This window comes from Vanessa cardui, chromosome 17 (genome assembly GCF_905220365.1).
Source record: "Vanessa cardui chromosome 17, ilVanCard2.1, whole genome shotgun sequence".
NCBI lineage: Eukaryota > Metazoa > Arthropoda > Insecta > Lepidoptera > Nymphalidae > Vanessa > Vanessa cardui.
The window spans coordinates 8572499-8598143 of record NC_061139.1 but is presented as its reverse complement, the minus strand read 5'-3'; the positions used below and the strand labels follow the sequence as shown (position 1 = coordinate 8598143).

At 31.2% G+C, this 25645-nt stretch overlaps 1 protein-coding gene across 1 annotated transcript in view; it reads left to right on the top strand.

Moving 5' to 3' along the window:
- Positions 1 to 25645, top strand: part of LOC124537051 — an 87555-nt gene that overhangs the window by 40111 nt on the left and 21799 nt on the right. Inside the window, 5 exon segments of the mRNA XM_047113763.1 lie at positions 7801 to 7917; positions 11770 to 11900; positions 20042 to 20131; positions 21531 to 21695; positions 23721 to 23825. Coding sequence (XP_046969719.1) covers positions 7801 to 7917; positions 11770 to 11900; positions 20042 to 20131; positions 21531 to 21695; positions 23721 to 23825 — 608 coding nt within the window.

Sequence of the window (25645 nt, the reverse complement as noted above, 5' to 3'; positions counted from 1 at the left end):
TTTCATAGCATAAAACAAAGTCGCTTACCGAAGTCTGTCCCTATGTATGCTTATATATTTAAAATTACGCAACGAATTTTAACACGGTTTTTTTAATAGATAGAGTGGTTCAAGAGGGAGGTTTTTGTATATAATACATTGACAATATAGTAAAGACACGAGAAAAAATGTGTAGTATATTTAGCATCAGCATTGCACACATGCGAAGTCGGACGGGACGCTAGTAACATCGTAAACTATGAAGTATGATGACCAAGTTTGGCTCACTGACGATGTAAAGGCATATGAAGACTTCAATTCAAGACAACCATAATAATTAAATTGAAAAAAATAATAAAAACAAAATTTAATTAAACATTAACTAATGACTATAAGCAAACAACAATATAAGAATTAAAAAAAATATATTAATACACGAACTCAATCTTATCTTATGATATGTGTAAGCGTGATGTGTTCCGACAAGGTGTACCATTCAGCTTTTGTTGTTGAGTTAAAACCCAACGCTGAATTTCTGTGGTATATTCATAGATGGCTAATATTCCTTAAAGTGACAACGTATACAGGCATCAGTACTGATTTTCCATTAGGTAGCACAGTAACCAAGCCGTATATTTAATTTCAACGTCTATTATTTTTAAACATATAACGGCTTTTCATGTAGGGTTGAATAAACTTATAATTGTTATTTAAAAAAGGAACACATTCCTTCGTATTCGTTTTGCTGAAAAAAAAAATTGTCAGCGACTAAAATATTTAACACTATTTTAATTAAATGAATATCATCTTCCAAAACTAAGAGCAAAATAATGTTCCGTTTCCCGAGAGGACTATGGAGTTGGTCCACTAAGAGGGCAGGAGTTTTCGAAAGTTTACTTGCACTTTAAGTAACTTCGGTTATATGAGCAAGTCACGTTGCAGTAATTTAATATATTATGTTTGTAGAGCTTGAGTAAATAAGGTTCTTAGGAAAACATTGTTACTTCTATCTTCTAGAGCAACATTATATATTTTGACATGTTATTCACATTAAACATCTTAAATTAAGAACATAGTGGTTCCAATTGTACAGTCAAAGTAAGAAAACCTTCGTCAATTTTCTGCTTCATTCCTTTATAAAATTTTAAACTCTTAGTACCTTTTGAATCTAAACATCAAATTATTGCAACGCAATAGTCATTCTCAATCGGTAAAGCTTATTATCGCTCATACTGAGCACACGAAAATAGATCCACAAACCTTTTCTTACTCCGACTGTACAATAAAAGTCGTGCAAATCTAAATTAATTACTACGATTTAAAAAGCGATATTACTCCATAAGTCGATTAAGAGTAAGTAAAAAATAAAACATCAAATAATTCTTTACAATATTTTTCTTTGAATATTTCATTCAATAAATAAAAATAATGATAAAGTATTGCAATTATTATTGAGGTGTATTAAAATATGACGTAATTGAATGAAAAATACTTTCCTCGTTCTAAGAAGACCTTTTTATAATCTCTGAAATGGAAGATGAATTTAAATATCGCTAATTGAAAACGATATGCAAATAAAGGCTTTGCTATGGTATTAAATTACTGGAAAACTGTAAAGGCTATTGCAGATTTTCCTTTGGATATTTATTTCTTAGAAAACAAATTCATGTTAGAAATCGCTCGAATTTTCTGTTCGATATTTAATTTTTCCAATTTTTAGTATTATTTTACTTGGTAGTAGGGCTTTGTGCAAGCCCCTCTGAGTAGGTACCACCGACTCATCAAATATTCTACCGCCAAACAGAAGTACTTGGTAATGTAGTGTTCTGGTTTGAAGGATGAGTGAGCCACTCACTCACGACAGGCACAAGGGACATAACATCTTCGTTCCCAAGGTTGGAGGCACATTAGCGATGAAAGGAACGGTTAATGTTTCTTACAGCGCCATTGTCTATGGGCGGTGGTGACCACATACCATCAGGTGACCCATATGCTCGCCCACCAACCAGTAGTGTGAAAAAAATGGTAATTTTAATGTTATTTGCCTTAAGATTTTATGTTATACGTATTTCTACTAAAAGCAGTGTATTATGATGTGCATCGTAGAAATAAGCCTTTTTATATTTATTTTAGTTAATTTGGGAATTATTATTTGTAGTTTTTTATTCGACTACTCGTTTATGATGTTAATTTAAAACATTGCTTATGTTAAACGCAACGTTCATACAAAGGCATTTCATTCAAAAAGTCAAAAAGTTCGTCACCTTAAGATCTATTTTCGTGTGCTCTAGTATGAGCTATAATCTGCGTTACCGATCGAGAATGACATATTGCGTCGCAGTGATTTGACGCTCAGATTAAAAAGGTACTAAGAGTTTAAGACTTGATAAAGGAATGATTTTGAAAACTGACGAAGGTTTTCCTACTCCGACTGCACGTCTAAAAATAGTATATTGAAAAATAGGTCAAATATTTAAATTTCAAGATGGAACACAAAGCCAGCGCGTCACTTTTGTTCTTCAATCTTACAAGGATTGAAATAGTTATAAAACTGTCTCGAAGTATTTCAATGAACATTGAGATTTTTAAAATCTTCAACGGACGTAGAGTTTTATTTTATCAGTTCCTTGCGGAGCTAAGGCGGGTGAAGTTGGAGAAAACAATTCAGAATCTTATATCTTCAGTTACAGATTTCGAATAGTTAAATTATTAGTTTCTTCGACTAATCTGTTATCGACATCTAGCTCATGAACTATTTTGATTTTAATAATTAATTACCGGTTCTTAATGAAGATTAATGTCATAATTTCTACGTCACATCAACACAAATCACATTCTATGTAACAAATGATAACTAATATTTGAATATATGTAGCGAAATCACGGCTAATTACTTTTAACTAGGCTTAAACAAAGCATTACGCTAATATTACATGGAAGTAATCACATTATAGCAAACAACACTGGTTTAGGGAAATGTAATCTGTTCCGTTGGTTTAATCTAGTTTAATCAAAACTAAAACAAATTTATTATTGTCCTCGACTATCATTATTGTTAAATATATTATTCGTAAAAAAAAATACAGCTGTCATGATTTTTTTAAATATATTTGTATAATTTTAATTGAAATAATAATATTTAGTACTGCTTTAATTGTTAAATACATTTTTATTGAGATAACATTTATTAGTATAATTATTGATTCGGTTATCGACACCGTATTGTGGGACTCCCGTCACTTCCTCTCGTGGCGTGGTGTGGCAAGCTGGTACTGCCTGGCACGAGAAAAACAAAAGGCGGTTGATTTTGAACGGGGAGTGGAAAAAATACAAGTTCCGGAAATTAACGGTAAAAGTGATAATTAATATACGTATCGATTGGATGTTATGTGAGAAGTTTTATTTTACATCTTTTTAAAAAAACATTGAAAAATTGGAGCGATCAAAATTCCAAATCGAGATATAAATACGTAGAAAAGTTGAACAGAAACACGCTCGTACGGATTTCAAAAGATTAATGGAAGGGCTTGTTACTACCGAGTAGAGATCAAGGGAGAAGAGCGATTACCCCATAACAAGAGTCAGTGGATGTAAGACTACTCGTTTATTTTAGAGTTATACGAGCTTTTGGACGCGTGTTCTTTGAAATCGAACCGAATAGTCATTCATTACTACATGAAAAACCGAATTTAAGTTCGTGTATTACTTAACACCGTGATTTATTGAAACATTTTTGAAAGTAATTTTTCCTACCCGAAATATTCATAGTAGTTTTTTAATATTTAAAAAATATTTGAGTAGTAATCGGAATTACTTTTTATAATAAATTTTATATATGTATATCATATAAAATATTGCCCTAGTTATTTTTTAATATTTGCTTGCATAAGCAGATTATATGAATATAATACTATATTCATATACATATATATATACTTCAACTAATTCAAATCGACTTATTTGTGTGACTTCCAGCAGACTTGATAGACATATTCATTAAAAAGCTACTAAATGAAGTTAAGTAGTTTATTTGAAACGACTATTGGTCTGAACTCTGATCTGCGCTGAATTGCTTTAAACGTTTAGAATAATGAAATGTCTAACTTTATATGTAATTCGATATTTAAACTGTAATAAAAAGTGACATCCAGTTAATGTCACGCTGCTAGACAACTTTACTGTAAGAGAGCTTTCATTCTTGAAGATTATTAGATCACTAGATTAAAACCCGTCTTCGCTCAAGTAAAATAAATGAAACAAAAAACAATTAATTGTTTATGGAATAGTTTGGGGAACGAGCATATGGGCCATCTGATGGTAAGTAGTCACCATCATCCATAGACAATGACGATTTTAGAAATATTAACTATTCCTTACATCGTCAATGTGCCACCAACCTTGGGAACTAAGATGTCATGTCCCTTGTGCCTGTAGTTACACTGGCTCACTCACCCTTCAAACCGGAACACAACAATACCACTACCACCAAGTAAATACGGTTTATTAACTTTTCATATAACATAATTGTTTCAAAAACATTGTGATTATTAACATCTATAACATCAACGCAAACGTCAAATATGGCCCCGTTGAACTGGCATGTCATTGAACTTTATGTATTTTATATCGAAATATCTAGATTATATGAATTTTGCGGATATATGTTCATCATCCTCCTTTCCTTATCCTAATTTATTTCGGGTCGGCGCAGCATGTTTTCTTCTTCCATACTGTCTGACATCATCACACAAGCAATATTCTTCCCAGCTACATCGTCTTTCCATCCATCCATTGTTTCTTTGGTCGTCACGTCCATTCTCAAAGTCTTATCTTTTGCGGAAAACATATCTATCGACTAAAAATGTGGTAATGATCTGTAATACCTATTATTATATGTCTAACTACGAATAGTGCAGCTCTGAATATTAAATAAAATTTACTTAATTCTAACAATAAAAATGACATCAAATACTGCAATGTCCAAGCTATACATAGTTTCACAAAAGTGCGATTAAAAACTCGCGCAAAATTCAGCTTTATATATAAAATGTAATAAAATTGCAATTAATTCTAAAGAGCTATTAAACTTAAGTCATTTAGTTAAATTCACAGCAAACTTCACAAGGGTTTATCCTTTGTTCATTGTCTTCGTCGATTAATTACTAATAAAACACTTTAATTTGTTTTCGTTAATTATACTATAATATATACTAGTTTAAACTAATGTTATAAAGACGAAAGTAACTCTTTATGTCTGTTAGTCTTTCACGAAGCACTAAACTGAATTTGATGAAGCTTGGTACATAACAACAACAGCAGCTGTAAATTTCCCACTACTGGGTTAAGGCTTCCTCTACCCTTGAGGAGAAGGTTTAGAACATATTCCACCACGCTGTTCCAATGCACCCGCTTAAAGGAATACAATTGCGTCAGATTTTCTATGAAATTAGACACATGCAAGTTTCCTCACGATATTTTCCTTCCCCGCTGAGCACAAATTAAGCACATTAATATTCAGTGGTGCTTGCCTGGGTTTGAACCCGCAATCATCGGTTAAGATGCACGCGTTCTAACCACTGGGACATCTCGGCTCCATCTCATTCAATATTAATATTTAGATAAATAAAATCCTTTAGTTCATAAATGAGAAAATATTTTTTCATTCTACTATAACAAGATACAGATAATAAGCTGGTCGATTTGACCTCTTCCAAGATGCGTTAATGCTCTGGTTCCGTATCAAGTCAGGTCCAACTGTATATAGTAATACTTTTGCATAATAGGATACTTATTCAATTATATTACATAAAAAAAGGTTGAGGTCTTATTTCGTCCCACGCGTTTCCCTATTCATTTAGTTGAATCATTATATTTTTTTACGTGCAAAGTATTAAAAAATGCAATGTCTGGTTATGCAACATAAGCAGAAGATATGTCAACAAGCTCTAAAATACAAAAACGAACAAGAAAATAGCACCGCCCGATATTTTGCGCTCAACTAAGAACATGTTTTTTTAAAACCGATTTTTTACAATTCAAAAATGCGTTTTCAAATATGGACATTCCTTTTATAATATTCAGTATTATCTCAAGCGAATGCATAATAATTGTATTTAGTATATTTTTGTAAGTACAAAAAGCCGAACAAAAGCAAAAATTTCATCGGAAAAAAATCTGAAAAAAACCTTACCATAGGGTAAGGTGTATGGTAACTACCTCCCACTTCTCATATATTCAACCGTCAAACAGTAGTACTCGGTATTATTCTGTTCCGGTATGATGAGTGAGCCAGTGTAACAATAAGCACTAGGGATATTACAACTTACTTCCCTAAATTAGTGGTACATTGGCGTAATCTATACGTCTATAGTGGTTATCACTTACTATCACTTTTTCCATAATAAACAAAATACTTGCCAGCCGTGCTGATTTAAATGTAATCATGTAAAGTTTCTGATTTCACAGAAATATAAAAATATTGTTGTCTCTCTTTTGTGTACTACATTAAAATGAATACCAAAACTTTAAAGTTAAATTAGTTTATAGATTGTCAAACCCAAACCAGTCTCAATGACAAAGAGAGTGAGATGAAGGCGTGTTATTTGCCAATCCACTTTGAATGTCAAAAAAAAACATTTTATTTCGTTAGCAAAATAGCTTGAACGTAAAAGCAATTAATTATATTTGCATTTTATAATTGAATATCAGATGTCATGAAGAACGACAAAGGTGAACCGGGTGCAACTCGGTTCATAAATAATTCTAAATTTATGTTCAGTAAAGGTCGATTATTTATTATCGTATTCAATGCTCTATTACACATGCAATAGCTATCATTGTTGCAATTCATGTAAATTGACTTATCCTTTTCTTTTCTATGGTTATTTTAAATAAAACTAATTTTCATTGATATTTTATTTATACAAGAATTAAATGTGAGAAATTTTAACTCAATCGATGTTCAAAAATTATATATCCAAGCATAATCATCATTACACAATATAAAACAAAATGACTTACCGCTATCTGTCCCTACGTATGCTTAGATCTTTAAAATTATGCAAATGATTTTGATGCGGTTTTTTTAATAGATTGAGTGATTCAAGAGGATGTTTTTTGTTTTTTTTTATTGTTATATAAAATTTTAGATGTATCTAATGTGATGTTGTGAATAAATAAATTCTGTAGAATATTTAGTATCAGTATTGCACTCGTTCCAAGCCGGGGAAGGCTAGTAGTATAACCAATTTGTATGGGTGGGTACCACCGATTCATTAGATATTTTAACGCCAAATATCACTTAGTAATTAGGGATGTCATCTCCCTCATATCTGCCCCTTACTCACCATTCAAGCCGGGACATAAGATTACTAATTTCTTATTTGCCAACTTGCAGGCGCGTAGGTGATGTGAGGAATGATTGTTATTTCTGCACGGTTTCGCAAGCGTAACTATATCGTATAAAAAGGTCACGAGGTCAATGATCATTGTTTTAATTGTTATTAGTATATGAAATTATATTTTGTACATAATGAAGTTTGCTTACTCATTTCAGATATTAGTTAAAACATTTTCAATATGTTTTTATATAAACTTGAAATAAATCAGATATTTTAAAAATAAGATATAAATAAAAATATCAATGTTTCATCTTATTCTTGAAATTCATACTTGCTTTGAACCTTCTTTATAAAGCGAAACAATGTTTTTTAATATATATTTTTTAACTACAACCAACCTCAAAAATTGTTTAATTGTGCCATTATTTATAAACATGATCCACCAAACTGTTCATGTAACAAAATGTAAAATTTCCTACAGGCGGACATAGCGCACTCAGCGAAAGGCTACGAATCTGAGGATGAAAACGCGGGCAGAAAGCGGCAGAAGGCCAACGACGACCGGCCAGCCAGCAAGACCACAATGTACTCCAAGCAGGTACGAATCGATCACATATATTATATACTTATATTATATTATATACTATTGACGACCTCCATGATCGAGTGGTGTGTACACCGGTTTTCATGGGTATGCCACTCTGAGGTCCCGGGTTCGATTACCGGCCGAGTCGATGTAGATTACCATAAATTTTCTACGTTGTCTTGGGTCTGGGTGTTTGTGGTACCGTCGTTACTTCTGATTTCCATAACACAAGTGCTTAAGCTACTTACATTGGGATCAGAGTAATGTATGTGATGTTGTCTCATATTTATTTATTTACTTGTACTATATATGCCTATAAGTGACACTGGCAATGTAATAAATATAACGCATACACTGCCAATGAACTAACCGTGTGACATCATGAAATGTCTCTTGTCTGTAATTGAATTATTTGACAATATTTTGATGAGTATAGTAACAGCCTGTAAATTTCCCGTAGCTGTGCTGTCTGTAATTATAATAACTCACGCCTAAAAAATACGAATTGAAATATTTGACAATAGTTTGATGAGTAGTAACAGCCTGTGACACATATTAATTTTCCGCGGCTGTGCTAAAGTCCCCTTCAAGAAGGTTGAACCATATTTCACCACGCTGCTCCAATGTGGGTTTGGCAAAATTTTGTTAATATTAGACACATGCAGTTTTCCTCACAATGTTACCTTTCATGACTCAGCATGACTTATAAATACAAATTAAGGACGTTAAAAATCAATGGTGCTTCTTGAGTTTAAGCCCGCAATCATCGGTTGATGATGAAGATGCTCGCGTTCTAAGTGTTGGGTCATCTCGCCGAGATTTAATAAGTGTGTATCATACTATTTTTTGAAATTGGTTAAGAAGATACCATCAATAATGTTTGCGCAACACACTACTTACTTGCACAACACCCACAACTTTGCACAGCTTGAAGAATTAGTGAACAAGTAACAGTATCCTGTTATTTGGGAATTGTGTTTGAAATGGTAATATACGAGTACTTCTTACTGTGAATGTTAGTAGATGAAATTATACACCAGCCCTTACCCTAAGGTGGTTTAGCTTTAATTTAATTGAAGGTCTTAAGTAAAATGTTGTGTTTACAGTTAAATGTACTTTAATACACGAATTTTGCATTCGATTTGTTAATATTTGATAAAGTTTCGGAAAATGTGTTAACACGTTTTATCTTTTACGAGCTTCTCGTACAATCTCAATACGGAAAATATGCCCGAGTATTTTCTACATAACAATCTTTTACGATATATGCGAATATAATATCTTGGAATTCACGAGATACTGAATTCCTGAGTGCTCATAAAATGTTGACGTAATATTTTAAGGTCGATACAAAACATTGAACAATTGAATGTAGAAGTACCGGAACTTATCGAGTATTTAGTTACTTATACCTCAAATAACATTGGATTTAAAATGTAAGAACGTTGAGCCGAAAATACTTTTCCTAACCGTGACACTTACACCCTTTTTATTTCAAGTGTTTTAGAATATTGTTAATAATTTATGGTACGGACTTTTGACTTTTGAGCTAAAGATTGCGCTTACTTATTGAGGATTTCTGCAAGACTGATCTAGGTGTTTACCAACCACTTATCACAAATTCTACTGCCAACAAACAATACTTACTTAGTATAAATTTCTTTTTGGCTTGGAGAGTGTATGAGCTAGCCTATAGGCACGCGAAACATCTCAAATCCTATTATTTGGCATGTGTCTACTTATTTGAATCACGTATTTCCATGAATAGTTTTGATAGATATAAATCGTAATGTTAATCCATTTTGATTACGTAACATGACATCTATATATATAATAAAATTGGAGTGTCTGTTTGTAAAATTCTGTTTGTTCCGGCTAATCTCTGGAAAGTCTGGACCGATTTTGACAGGACTTTCACTGGCGGATAACTGATATATTAAGGAGTAACTTAGGTTACAATTTGTTTTTGTTAAATTCTAACGCGTACAACGTCGCGAGCTAATTAGTTTATTATTAAGAATTAATTTTTTTTATAAATTACAAATTATGCCTTAGAAATCAATGTTGCGCATATGAATGATATACTAAAAAATCGTATTCATGAGGATTTATAACAATTACTTCCAGTGTGACTTGACCTTTTTTTAATTAAAACTAAGAGGGCCTTTTCTCTATTTTTATTTAAGAAATTTTATTGCTCACAAAATTGTAACAATAGGCGACCTAAATGCCTGAAGGCAAAAAGGCGGTGCTCCAAATATAACATATGTACATATACAATATATTATACAACGAAGCTAAAATATAGCACTAAAGTATTTAATAACATAAAGTTTATTACTACATAGTATAAAACAAAGACGTGTCCTCTGTCCCTATATTTATACGCAACAGATTTTGATGTACTTTTTTTAATAAATAGAGTGATTCGAGAGGAAGAGTTTTGTATATAATACATGAACAATATAGTAAAGAAACACTGATAATTTTAGAAGTTTGTAATGTGATAGCGTAAATAAACAAATTCTGTATATTATATTTAGTATCAGTATTGTATCCGTGCGAAACCGGGGCGGGTCGCTACTATTATATAAAATTATTGTCGTCCTTTTTTGTAGTCTATGTTTTTCTGAACTATCTTTACATAGATATACAATATATCATATTACGAAACTGTACGTTGTATAAACACTCTCAATCATGGCAACATAGAGTAATATCTGTTATTTCAGCAAGCAGTAACGGGGTTGATTGATGACTCTGATAAACAGTGCAAAAAGCCAAAAATGAGAATGAGCTGTACGGTACAATATACCACCTAATAATAACTTTTATAGGGATCAACTGATTTATTATGATGAATATTATATGGGATGTTTTTCTCAAATAACTTAAGTTTCTCCGTAAGAAATATGAAGCATTTTTTTTATAAAATAAGCAAATTGTCCTACCTAATGATAAGGGTTCACTACCGCCCATAGATATCGGTAGATTGCTTTAGGCATTTCATTATTCTATGGCTAAGTTATTATAACCCTTGTACCTGTAGTTGTAGTTGACTCACTAACCCTTAAAATCAAGGTATTGCATTTTGGCGGTAGAATATAATATGATGAATACGTGATACTTACCCAGAGAGCTTTGCTCATATCCTAGAATCCCTAATCATATTATAAATGTGAATGTAATTGGTAGTAAGGTTTTTGTGTTTTAAACTACTGAGCTGATTTTGATAAATTTTAAACTAATGAACTTTTTTAATTAATCCAACGAGGAACTAAAATGTGGATGAAGCTCTTTTCCTATTATAGTTTTGTAAATTTCGTGTGGGTGAAGCCACGGGTTTAGCTAGTTAAGAATTACATCAGTCTGTTTGAACATATTTACTTATTTCATACAAAATCGATCTATTATTCACGTATTGCTATGAATTTGTCGTTTGTTTTTTTATCAGATATCTCTAATGAGAGAGCTGAGAGCCACATGTGCATTCCACCAACCCGCATTGGGCCAGCGTTGTGGAATATGTTCCAAACCCTCTCCTTAATGGATGAGGAGGCCTTGTCTCAGCAGTGGGAAATTTACAGACTGTTACTTTATTTATTTTTTTTACTTTACCTCTAATGATGCAAAGACTTACATTTTGAATCATATTCGTGATTTTTTTTATTCGCCATGTGACTGGAAGAATAACTGTACGTGTATTTATTTTTAAAAGATATTTATTGTTTTTGATATTACGATGCATTTCCATTTAAAACTCGACAATTTTCGCTTTAAAAACTATTTGCAATATTATAGAATATAAGGATCGTTAATCAAGTCATCAGTTTATATGCAATAATTGATATTATTTTTGTACAGGAGTTCCGAGAGCAATATTGTATCAACAACAAGCAACTGGACTTGCTGGAACTGGAAAAGTCCAAGAAGGACAGATTCCTCGGATGCCTGTCGCAGTACCACATCGAGAGTCCATGCTCACGAGCAAATAGGTATGTTAGCATTATAACTCTTTCCTCAAACCCGCTTGGGAAATAAGTAAATGACAATTTATGAGATAATCTCATGTAATTTTTAAAATAAGAACGACATTTCAAATGATTCTAAATAATGTTGTGTGTCATCGTAATAGAAAGAGATAGATATAAAGAGAAAGAGAGGAAAAGGATGCCTGAATGGGCATTAGTAGTTCACTCCACTGTAGGCTACGAAACTTAATTATTTATTTATTTATGAAGGTAAAATTATAAGAATGTATTAATACACGATGTCAATAGTCTGTAAATATCCAACGACTGGGCTAAAATCTTCTCTTTTTCTTTTGAAGTAACGGTTTTAGAAGTTATTATACAAAGCAACTTCAAAATTAACCGACATATGGAAGTATAACCACAATTCTTTTACCGATATGATTCACGTCGTTTTATAAGAGGACTATCACATGTCATATGTTTTGAAATAAATTTTTCATTTTTTTTTTGTATTTCATTATTTTTAAACTCATGGATACATTCTATATTGTTCGCTAAATTGCCTTTTTCAATATAGTCGTCTGAAGTCATCATATTCTCCGACTACAATTTTTGCCATTCGTTAGTATTTTTATAGCTTTTTCCTTTGAAGGGGTCCTTATGTTTTTTCTACCAAATATAAATGCTTAATATATTTGGTACCTTTTAATCAATTATTATGCAAAATTTCTCAAAAAGGAATGGTGTTATTTATATGGTATTTTATTCATTAGTTTGAAGACTAAAATCATATCGTAAAAAGACTTACTGATCATCATATAGAAATATTTATAAAACCTTTGTACCTTTTATAATATATTAAATTATTTGCGACTTTTAACATATGTATATATACGTAATACGTAAATCAAATAATAAAAATCATATTTCGTGTACAACGTAATCCGATTATATATGAATAATTTTCTCGTCGAAACATACAATTTTCTATGTATATAAATAAAAAATAAGATGAGATCGAAAATTTCGTGTCAAATCTGAACAAGGATCAACGAAATTTCTTGATTATAATTCATATGTGTTCATAATTAACCTCGTACTCCACGGTGAAGGAAAGCATCTGAAACCTTGTATATGTCGGATTAAATTCTGATACATGATTATTTATCGGAGCATTGAGGAGACATAAACTCTTAAGGTATACACGGACTACCTACTTGGTGGTAGGGCTTTGCGCTAGCCCGTCTGGATAGATACCAGTCACTCATCAGTTATTCTTCCGCCAAATAACAGTACTCAGTATTGTTGTGTTCCAGTTTGAAGGGTGAGTGAGCCAGTGTAACTATAGGCACAAGGGACATAACATCTTAGTTCCCAAGGTTGGTAGCACATTGACGATGTAAAGAATAGTTAATATTTCTTACAGCGTCATTGTCTATGGGTGATAGTGACCAATTACCATCAGGTGGCCCATATGCTCGTCCGCCAACCTATATTATAAAAAGACTTACGTTTTTACTTTGCGTATCATATAAAATTACTACAAAAACAAAATTGTTCTCATGGAATCCAAATAATTCTAAGAAATCTATTGTAAGAACTGTATCGACTATCTATCATCATATTTTTAACCCTGGGTTCCATTTCTTTTAACGCAATATTTGAAGAAAAGTTTGTATAATTTACTAACCCCTCTTAGTCGGGACATAATTTAATTATAATTTAATGAGTGTTCATTAAGAATAACCGTCCTGCTTATTAATTATTCGACTGTTAATGCTAAGAGTAAGCATCTTTACAATTAATTTGATTAAATACATATTAGATGCTTGAAAATTTTAAATCAACTTGGAATAATTTACTTTATATAAGTTATTTTATTGATTTCATTTACTTTATAATATACTAAATTCGAAAACTATTGGACGATAATACATTGGTAAAAAAGGCATATTATTCGATACAAGATTTTGTAGATGATACAAAAGCGTGGAATTAATACCTGTTGACTTCCAGGTAGGATATATTAAATTAAATAATTGTATTAACTAACATGACTTTGTGTTTTTGATGTTGAAAAAGAGTAACTACTGAGTTTCTTCTCGGTAGAATCTACTTTCCGAGCCGGTGGCGGTGGTAGCTTCACTTAATTGTTAAATGACGATTCTAAAGTGGTTCACATAATGTTGTCTTAAATTTTCGCGATTATTACACATTTAAATAAAACTAATTATAACGGATGAATCGCGTATATTAATTATTTTTAAACATCCCGACGTTTCCAGCACTTTGCAGTGTTCGTGGTCACGGGTAGACTAAGATGACATTTGTCTAAAAAATCACTCGTGCCTACATGTGCAAAGCCGCCAAAACTGTATGGGTTACCTAAGATCCATAAAACTGGTGCTCCGCTGCGTCCTATTGTAAACCAAATCGATACACCAACATATAGATTGGCTCAACACATAGCAAGGATATTATCACCCCTCCGAGGACACGCTGCGGCGTATGTCAAGGATTCTTACCAGTTTGTTGGTGAAATCAAAGACCTTAAATTAACCAACAACGAGACAATGGTTAGTTAGTTAGACAATGGTTAAAAATAATTAATATACGCGATTCATCCGTTATAATTAGTTTTATTTAGATTCTAAAGTGCTAAATAAAAGCCCACTTGAATAAAGTTTATTTTGATTTTATTTTTTGAATAAGCGCCTTCTCTCGCCATATTACTGCTCATAGTCTTGCAACAGATTATTAAAAATTAAAATATTTATCACCATTGCTAATCATCCCAATGAGCTAGCACATGATCCTATCACCAAATTATTAAGAATATTCTTGAGATTTTCACGAAAAGACTTTGCTCATACATTAAATTATTTTCTAAAGCGAAGCCATATAAATATGTATAATAAGATTTTCTTATCACAGTACACCATACGCACTTCGTATGTTATTATCTTGTTCGTATAGAATAAACTGTTCGCGTGTACGATAAAGAATCTTGGAAAAACCTTTGGAACATATTCTTGTTAAGATCAAATCACCCATGAGGCCTTTCAGCGGTCGATTCATGCATAGCATGTTTATACCGACTTATATCGTTCCAAGTTTTATGGAAGTTGAAAATTATTAGCCTCAAGTCAACAATAAATCGCTTCTGTTCAAACGTTTTATCTGTCACGTGGAGATGAATAGGGCAATCGGGACGAACGAGATAAAAAAGGGATCATCGAATTAAACGGTTTCGGCCCCAAGCTTTCTCTTGTTTTTGTTTTGTGTATCGCTTAACTATTTTTAAGAAAACAAAGTCATTTACTGGAAGATATTTTGGTACGCATTGTACGAGCTATGAATATACAAAGATACTGTTTATCTGTTATACATTTTTTTGTAATTAACCGTCTTGACTAATATGACATGTAGCATGACATTATGAAATACACTAATCACTACATAGCATAAAACAAAGTCGCTTTCTCTGTCACTATATCCCTATGAATACTGAAATCTTTAAAACTACTTAACGGATTTTGATGCGTTTTTTTTTAATAGATAGAGTGATTTGAAAGGAAGGTTTTTATAATACATGGACTATTTTTTTAAGCCTGGACTAGTCTCCAAAGAACAAGCTGGTAGGAAAACCTCAATTTTTCATGTAATTAGGTTATATCTACATATATGAAAATAAAATTTAAAAATAAATATGTTATAAGAATATTTACGGTTTGTAACGGTATATTTTATAATGAAATAAATAAAATGAAACTTGTTTTTTTTTACATTTTTTGTTATTCTATAAAATAACAATATTGTAAAGTTTTTTTAACATCCAACGTTTTGTTGACACAGACAAGCTAGAATATATGACTGCAAAAAGGTTTACCTATTTCGTTTAAAAAATTGTATAAAACATTTACACTGTTCAAATTCCACGCTAAATTCGTACGCTTTACTAATCTAGTACGTACACGAAATTCCCGGTGTTGTATACATTACTTACCCCACATCTAACAATAAAATCTAAACATAGGCTGTTATGTTTAGATAATAGTATTCGACTAACATTAAATCTACCTGACTATATTATATAAGCATCATCACATAGTACATAAAAACAAAGTCACTTACCGCTGTCTGTCCCTATGTAAGCTCATATCTTTATAATTACGCAACGGATTGTGATGCGGCTTCTTTTAATAAATAGAGTGATTCAAGAGGAAGGTATTTGTATATAACACATGGACAATATGGTAACGAAACACTGATAATTCTGGAATTTATAACAAATTCTGTAGTATATTTAGCACCCGTGCGTAGTCGGGGCGAGTTACTAGTAAATTAAATTTATAGTGATGCAAAAGTTGTAATTTGGAATTTCACCCTTTACTCTTTATTCCCCAGTACATTTAATATTGAAAATGAAAAGATAAACATTACTAGACTATAAATAAATAAGAATGTATATGACTTATTTCCAGGTGAAACCTTTATTGGAATTATTCTGTGAGAGAAAGTCATCAATAAGTTCGTCCCAAAGTCTTAATGCTATTAACAGACGAAGAGAATAATAGAATATTCAATTCGTTTCCTTAAGATTTCCCAAGGACCCATTTATTGAGAGAATATATTAAGGGTCAGATACACGAGACGTAAAGACTTTTTACCATTTAAGTAAATTAACGGAACGATTTATTTCGTGAGAGGAAATGTTTAAGTGTTTCATTAAACCGAGCATTCTGCTATAAATTAACTGGGTATAAATTAATAGTAGAGGAATGGAAAATTATGGCATGTTGTTAAATTTACTCGATTATATTTATTTTTAATTTACTCCTTTGCAGTCCACAGAAAATATTAAATTTTATTAGACTGTATATTAAATATTACTTTATACATACAACTGGCTAGAATTAAAAAAAAAAAAAAAAGCGCGCGAGTCTGTATTATTTTTTTGTTTAGGCGCGTAATGTAAGGTCGATATTGTCGTGACTTGTAATTTGTTAAAAAAAGTGTCCGTTATGTTTTATTCTGTTACTTGTAAGCTTAACTGTGTAAGTAGCTTACTTCAACATGTATGATTTGGTGATTTATTTATATTAACATTCGAATTCTAATTCGAAATTTGAAATATATTTAGTTTGTTAATAAATTGTTTGAAGTATTTTAAATTCTTGTATCTTTTAATTTATTTCACTTATGAACGTTAGATATATAATATTGTTAAGTAGAGTTGTCATATATGTACATGTGTTTTATTTATTTGAGAGTACGTATTTATTTTAGGACTAATATTTGTACTATCTCGATTCCTTACTGATGTTTTCCTTTGTTAAAGGCTGTCTCTAAGAGATTGCTCACAGCAATAAGGCCTTCGTATCCAAAATCAAATAAATCAATGTTTATTTAATTTTCCTTTTATCTATTTTATTTATTAAGTTTTCTTTTTTTTTTCTTATTATATTTTTTTGTGTGTGAGCTGATCTATACAACTAAAGAATTTGTTTGTATGTTTTTAGGTACTATTGATATGAAGCCTTAATTAGATACGAGTAAGAGTAGTTAATAAATTTTATATACGAGGTTAAATTAATTGTTTTCCAAGAGAGACCGCAATGTTCAAGTACGTACGATTCGACCGCATGATACGCCCTTTATAACCGACTTCAAAAATAGTGGTTTTGAAATTGGATGCTTAAATAATTTATGATATTATTTTTTTATGTATTCGGGCATAAATACGTCATATATAGATCGAAATATCAAAATTGCTGTTAAACAATGATGCTATTAAATTCGTGTTTTTTTTTTTTAATTTTATTTTATATGTGGTAAATAATTATTTAATGGAAGAGGAGGCCTTATTCCAGCAGTGGGAAATTTACAGGCTGTTACTTTTTTTTTAATTATTTAAAACACACAAAGTTACTAGTGATTTTATAATTCGTATGCTTATCTATATTTTTATCTTAATTGTGTGTAAAAATTTATACAAATAGTAAAGTTAAATAAAAAAGGAACAAGTGAACGGGATAGAAGAATTATAAGACGAAAGGATACCTTGACTTATACTTAATAATAAAATGAAGATTATCTTTTCAAACACAATTTACTTATGAAGAGAATTATCAAAAAAAATTCGCTTTAATTAATGAATATAAGAGTTCAGATGGCCCAGTGGTAAGAACTCGTGCATCTTAACCGATGACTTCGGGTTCAAACCCAGGCAAGCACCACTCTATATATGTGCTTAATTGTGTTTATAGTGTGTGTGTGAGGAAGCCTGCATGTGTCTAATTTCATCGAAATTCTGCCACATGTGCATTCCACCAATCCGCATTGGAACAGCGTGGTGAAATATGTTCCAGACCCTCTCCTTAATGGAAGAGGAGGCCTTAACCCACTCAATTTACTACTTTTAATCAATATAAACAAACATTACCCTGTTACTAGTATATGTAAATAAAAGATACTTGGTGATAGGACTTTTTGCAAAAAGCTAAAGAGTAATACTTTATAATGTTCGGTTTCTAGTTAAAGGTAGGTTGAGCCATTGGAACTCAGAGTTTGAAAGATGACATCATAACATCTAAGTTACAAAGGTCGGCACATTGAAGAAACAGGATTGGTTAATATTTCTTATCAATGTTAATGGACGGTGATGACCACTTACTATCGGATTTCGTATTGCACAGTCTGCCTAAGTATTTTATATTAAATAAGAAAAGATAGCGGTTTACAAGTTTAACTGAGACACAAATTTTGTTTAACATTAATTAATTCTTGATGCGAACATGAGAATGTTTCCAACTTTCTCGATTATTTCTTGTAATTTGTAACGTTTATGCCCACATGGCTCATGCACTAATTTCTTCTATTCGTATTATTTCAAATATACAAGTTCTTGAAACTCACTTTTTCATTAATGTTAAAGAATTGAAAGTATGGCCCAATAATTATAGTAAACAAATGATTAATTGGAAAAAAAGTGAAAAAGTGTTTTCAGTATTGAAAACAATTCATTCACCATAAATTATCAAATTCTTTTATGTCATACAAATAAAAGTTACAAAACAAATGATGACCGCGTGGAATGGGGAAGAGAAAGCTCGCGGTATTTACTTATTGAATCGTAATTCCGATAGTCTGAACGAGAAATATACTACCACCCCTATATTCATAAATATTAATATATTAATAATATTATGTTAATATTCCGATATAAATTCCCGGTACCGTTAAATATACTGACATTTTACAATCAATTTTTTTAAAGCCCATGAAAATGTATTTATTTTATGTCTTGTCGTGATTAAACCAAAAGTAACACCTATTGCTAGTTATTAAATCATCGGCTTTTAATTATGGCTTAAAAATAAGTTCTGAATCACGCTTACATTGTGTTCAGTAGAAAAGCATATAACAAACGATAAACATTTGTTTGTTGCTAACCGCCATAAATGTAGGCAAAAGACCACGAGGGGTTAAGAATTCGGTTAAATTAAATACAGCATCCAACCGTTACTTTAATACCTATATTTTCTGTTAAGTACCTATATTATTAAATCTATGTGTATATCATTAAAAAACACATATTAATGTACATTTGGCTTGGCATGGCTTTTAATATACCTAGACCATAAGGTTTAGGTATATTAAAAGCCTTAATTATTGATGTCATATCTACTTAATATAATTTAATAAAACGTTCTGATTCATAATTTTATATATATTTTAATTTATATTGAATATAGATATTCAAAAATAACACGGACTTTAGGTTTTAGTACAATTAAAGTTAATGTTTGTAGAATAAAAACAGATATATTAATAACTGTTACCCATTAGTTTGAGAGGAGTGGCAATAAATGAAACCATTCGTATTTTTTTAATGGTATAGGTTGGCGGACGAGCATATAGGCCACCTAATGGTAAGTGGTCACCATCACCCGTAGACAATGACGCTGTAAGAAATATTAACTATTCCTTACATCGTCACCAACGTCATGCGCCACCAACCTTGGGAACTAAGATGTCATGTCCCCTGTGCCTGTAGTTACACTGGCTCACCACGAAGTAAAAAATAGATACGATTATCAAATATAAAAATACGAGTTTATGAAATGTTAATAGAGATTAAAGTTTGAATTGTATTCCAGGTCTTCATTCCTCTCCGTGTGTGTCCGTCGTCGAGTGCCCTCAGATGAGAATCTCAACACCGATTATGCGCCCATACAGAGGTTTCCAAGGTACATTTCTAAGTAATTTATCTTTATTTTCACTAGAATAAGAACTATTTTTGTGCACATAATTCGAACCCTTTTTAACCGACTTCTAAAAAAGTAGGTTATGAGTTCGACGTGTATGTATATAAAATTGTTAGAATTTAATTATATTTGAGGTATGATCTATTTAGGCTTCTAAGCACGGGTCCTTATTTTCGTAAGTATATGCCTATATGTATGTATGTTTGTCTTCGAATTTGTCGAAAACTAAAAGCCGTATTTAGATGGTCTTTTTAATCTAAATTAAGGACACTTCAGCTGAGGGAACAGTATAAGTTTCATTAAAATCGGTCCAGTGCTATCATTGATATATATTTTTTTATTTTTAGTTAACTAACTGTTTCTAATTACGAAATTGGTTATTTTTTTTTAATTATTTGATATTTCAGTATATCTATAGACCTACTTTTAAAACGATACAATCGTCTTATTTATACACTAAAGAAAGGTTCGACAATTTTCGAGTAAACAGCCGATTCTTTACAAATACCCTTTCGATTCTGTCTTCAGTAAACAGAGTTTTATTTGTAAAAGTCTAGAAATAGATTACGTATTTCTCAACAGCTGTCAGTTTAAGGGATCAAGCAAGCTTTACGCGTTGTTGCATGACAAGTGACGACCCTTCAGTGAAAGCTCTTGAAGATGAAAACCTTGACTTTGCAATATTTTATATTTTCAATATATAAACTGTCGCAAAGATTAACAGCAATTGTTACTATTTTCAACCGATTAAAAAGGAGGAGGTTATCAATTCGTTTGTATTTTTTTTTATGTTTGTTACCTCATAACAGTCATAACTTTGCTCTGGGTAAACCGATTTTGATATTTTTTTTTTTATTTGAAAGCTAGTGCTTCACGTAGTATTAATTTAACTACATTATATAATCGTAAATCGACTTTTAAGTAGTCTAATGTTTTTCATTTGTTTTAAAATATTTTTTTGTTTGAAGTCGGTTTTTCTTTTTGATAAAATTTTTGTTTATACATTATATATTTTAAACGATCTAATTGGACAAAATCAAAATAAATTTAATATCATTATTGAATTGACGCGATGTTATTGGTCAACAGTGAATTAATAATGTAAACCAAGACAATCGCCTATCATAATGAATTTGAGGAAGTGCTGAACTTCAAGTAACGCGTGATGTTTATTTATATATATATATATATATATATATATATATATATATATATGTACCTATGTGTGTATGACTGAGTAAAATTGTATATGACATAACACGAACATAAATGCCATATACAGGTTGTAAATGACATTTATGTTAGTGTTTACGATTACCTAAAATTGAATTCGTTTTAAGTGAAAATTATTGCTAATTTTTATTATTTTATACTGGAATAGATTCGGGCAACCAGCACCAGCGCCTCCCGAGGTGTGCGCATATGATGCCGATCTGGAATGCTCATACTTTCGCCGGCGGCCCCGCTCGGTGTGCAGTCAGCCTGACCCCAAACGCTACACCTGGATGCCAGAGGATGAAGACTTCACCCGGATGGAGTGGCCACAGTAAGTTCTATAAGAGAAGTTGCAATCATTATAAATTGATCAATTTACGCTGAATTTAAACATGAATATTTAAACGACGCTTAAAGACCACTTAAAGAGCATTTAAAGACCAATTAAAAAATTAAATATCTAAATTATTTGATACCATAATTTTAAAGTTTCCTTGATATTACAAAATATAATGTTACTAAAGAGATTGTCTTTATACAAAAAAAATCTATTTTTATCAAGATATATATGACATAAGATTGATCTTAAAGGTTGGAAAACCTTTTTATCACGACGTATTTTCAATAAATTACTAATCCACTTGCTTTTCTCTCCAAATAAATATTGAACTTGCTGTGAGAGGGTAAAGCAATTAGCATAAGGGGTCAAGATTGAACTTACACACCACTAAGCAAACCAAATACAGTTGACCTATTGAGACTTGAACTGTATTGCCAAATATAGACTTAGTAACTAAAATAATCGGAACTTCTGCTTAAATGGGAATATTGACGAAATATTTACACTAACATTAACAGCTTTTACATTTCCCATTGCTGGGTTAAGTTACCTCCTCATTCTTTGAGGAGAAGGTTTGGAGCATATTCCACCATGCTGCTCCAATGCGGGTTAGTGGATACACAAGTGGCAGTATTTCGTTGAAATTAATCACATGCAGGTTTCCTCACGATTTTAGAAATTAAGCACAAGAAAAATCAGTGGTGCTTGCCTGGGTATGAACCCGCAATCATCAATTAGGATGCACGCGTCGCTGGCCCATCTTGGCTTGACGAAATATTTGTCCTTCAATTTTATTACAAAAATAAACTAAACATTTTTCATGAGGTCTTTGGATTTTTTTCTTTGATCTGACGTTAATAGCTTTTAAAATAGGACTTGTCTTGAGGAGTTTGGAACTGGTGGTAAAACTTATTCCACCACGCTGCTTCGATGCGGATCGATGGGATGTATCGAATTTGATGTTGTGAATGATGTTTAATAAAATTCGGTAATACTTGGGTGGGTTTGACTTTAGCTGATTCCAACTACGTACGCACTAGATGGCTAGTGACGCATTTATATAAGGGTGGGGTTTAACCTCTATAGATATATTGGTGAATATCTACCAAAATACTTATAATACTTGTCTGCAATTTTATATATGTATATAAGTATTAAAATAATATAGGTACCTTTATTTATATTGTTGTGGAAACGTTTTCATAACTTAGCAAATATTATCTGTAGGCATACGCATGAATTCTAAACTGCGATTCTTTAAATTGAATTACCTTAAAATAGGTTAAAATACATACAATTCGATGGCCTTTGATTTCCCAGGCGTAATCATTCAAAAAAATAAAAATTTTAAAACCCACCGCAACCGGTGTGAATTTGCTTAAACTTCGGTATATATTACGGTATTGAATACGCTTGAAATTAATGATATTATTATTTACATAATAATTTTTTGGAATACTTATAATAATTATAAACTATAAAATATCGCAAAACATTTATTCAAAAATTGTTGTACACACTATTAATTATTAAAAGGCGTTAATAAAGCAATACCAATCGATTGACAATTGTTCTTCAGCGATATCAGTTATCACTGTTTCAGTAAAAGCGTATAAACTAGACTGTATTACTTAAAACTTAAGGAATTTATTCGATTTCTAATGGAAAATCTAGGACGGACTAGAAAGCTAGAAAAGACGTTAGTTGCATTAAATAAAGTTTATACTTAAATCTTGATTAAGATGTTACTAGTCTATGCTGATAACTATTCATAAAAATATAATTATTCATTTATGAAATAATATTGAAATTTTGATGTTAAAATATTTGGACTACGCAATTATTTTTATTACTTTTTAGTGCATATTCATTTGTTTTAAAATATTGTTAAATTTTTGTTTATACATTATATATTATAAACGATCAATTTCAAACGATTTTTAATGTTATTTTATTATGTATAGTATAAATTGTTATTTTATTGTTACATAATATAATGTTTCGTTATATTTGCAGATCGGTAATAGAAGATAACGCGGGTTGGCCCCAAAACTATAGTGTGGACCAAATCGCGTCTGTAAGCCGAGGAGGCTCGTTACCTAGACCACCCTCTATAATACCGTGAGTACATATTTAATATATTTATAAATACAGCAAAATACTCTTACCTAACCTAACCTTTACAGCGTCAGATTTCAGCGAAACCTTCACCGAATCGATATTAATTTGTTATGATAAAAATATATTATATATAAATATATAAGCTTGAGAGCTTGGTACAATACTTGAATGCAATTATGCTGAAGGAGCATTATTTTTTTATGTACCAAGCATTAAAACAAGTGAACAGAAAAAGACGTAATTAAAGTGTAGATTCAGCTTATTATTAAATTTCAGTCCGCAACTATACAGCTTATATTTCCATACTTAAAAATATTTGAAAAATATAATCTTGTAAACGTAACAAAAAGACTAACAAAATGAAAGATGAACTACGAGAAAACATATAATTAATATAATCATCTTAATAAAAAGCAATGTTAAAACCGCAATTGCTGCATAAATTCAAGTAATGGAATTATATTTTAATTAATCAAGTCCACATAATTATTATATAAGATATTCCGCTTATCACATTTGCAAAAAGAACGAATGACTACAAAATAATGTCATGAAGAAATATTATTTAACCTCAATTTTCTCTTCATCTTTATAAACTCTATTATAAAATGTCATGTTATATATAACTATCTATAAAGTTCTATTTATTATTCTATATCAAGTTAATTGCTTCTATTCAACGAGGGTTAGAATATAATTAGCATTGACATAAATAGCAAATGTCACATAAATTGCACGTGTGTAATATTCTATAATTATATATTGTTAATTAAATATTAGAAGTGATATTGATTTATTAAAAAGAATAGAGTTATAACTATCTGACTTTAACGAACAAACATAAGAAATTTTAGTATATATGAAGCATCCAAAGTAGACTTTCGCGCCAAAAATAAACCCAAGCATTAGTGACAGGACAGAAAATCCATGTGGCAGAATTTCAAACATATAAATGTATCCTCATAATATCGTTATTTCTAAGCACGAGATAAATTCTGCGGTATTTTGCTAAAAGGGTCAAAGACCTTTACTTATAGTAATCAGAGTAGAAATAATAAACAGACGTTGCTTGTTTTATGCAACTGATGTCTTTTAGCGTATTATTGTTGGGCCTTTTGGGACCAGGATTTAGGATAGAATTATACGCGATTTAATGTAGTAACGTGATAGTCTTCATCAAATATCTTCATTAAATTAATTAGTTATATCATTGTTTGTAATAAATGAACCCGGCTAGGCCAAAGCAATTACATGCTTGCTGGCCGTTAGCAATTAGGACGAACCCATTATTCTGGTTCAAGCCTTACATTTATCTATTTTCATCCCCCTTTATACTCCAGCCATAAAAGGTTATAAAGGTCACACAGTTTGAATACGACGGTTTAATAGTACTAGTGTTCGCTCATTGGTCGAAATCTGACCGACATACATATAAGATACATTGGTTCGAAAAATGAAAAAATGAAGGTAGACTGCACGATACCATATCAAGTCAGTCAGTCAAAAAACAAATGTAAAAAGGCGTCATCGATTTATAACTTTGACATGACGTATGTGGTCATTGATAGTAAGTTTGTGTGTGTAAGTTTTCGTATTGAACGCGTGATAGTGTGTGTAACCGTTTTTGTATTAATTTTATGTATTTCTACTTAATATGACATAAAAACATTGGCTTTCAGTACACTTTCTACGTAGGTGGCAACTTTAAATATGCCAAATTTTATACACCGTCGTTCACGTAATTTTCTTAAAAAAGAGTATAAAGTTTTTACTTCACATGCTTTTATAAAAACAACGCGTACTTTCAACTTTAGATATAA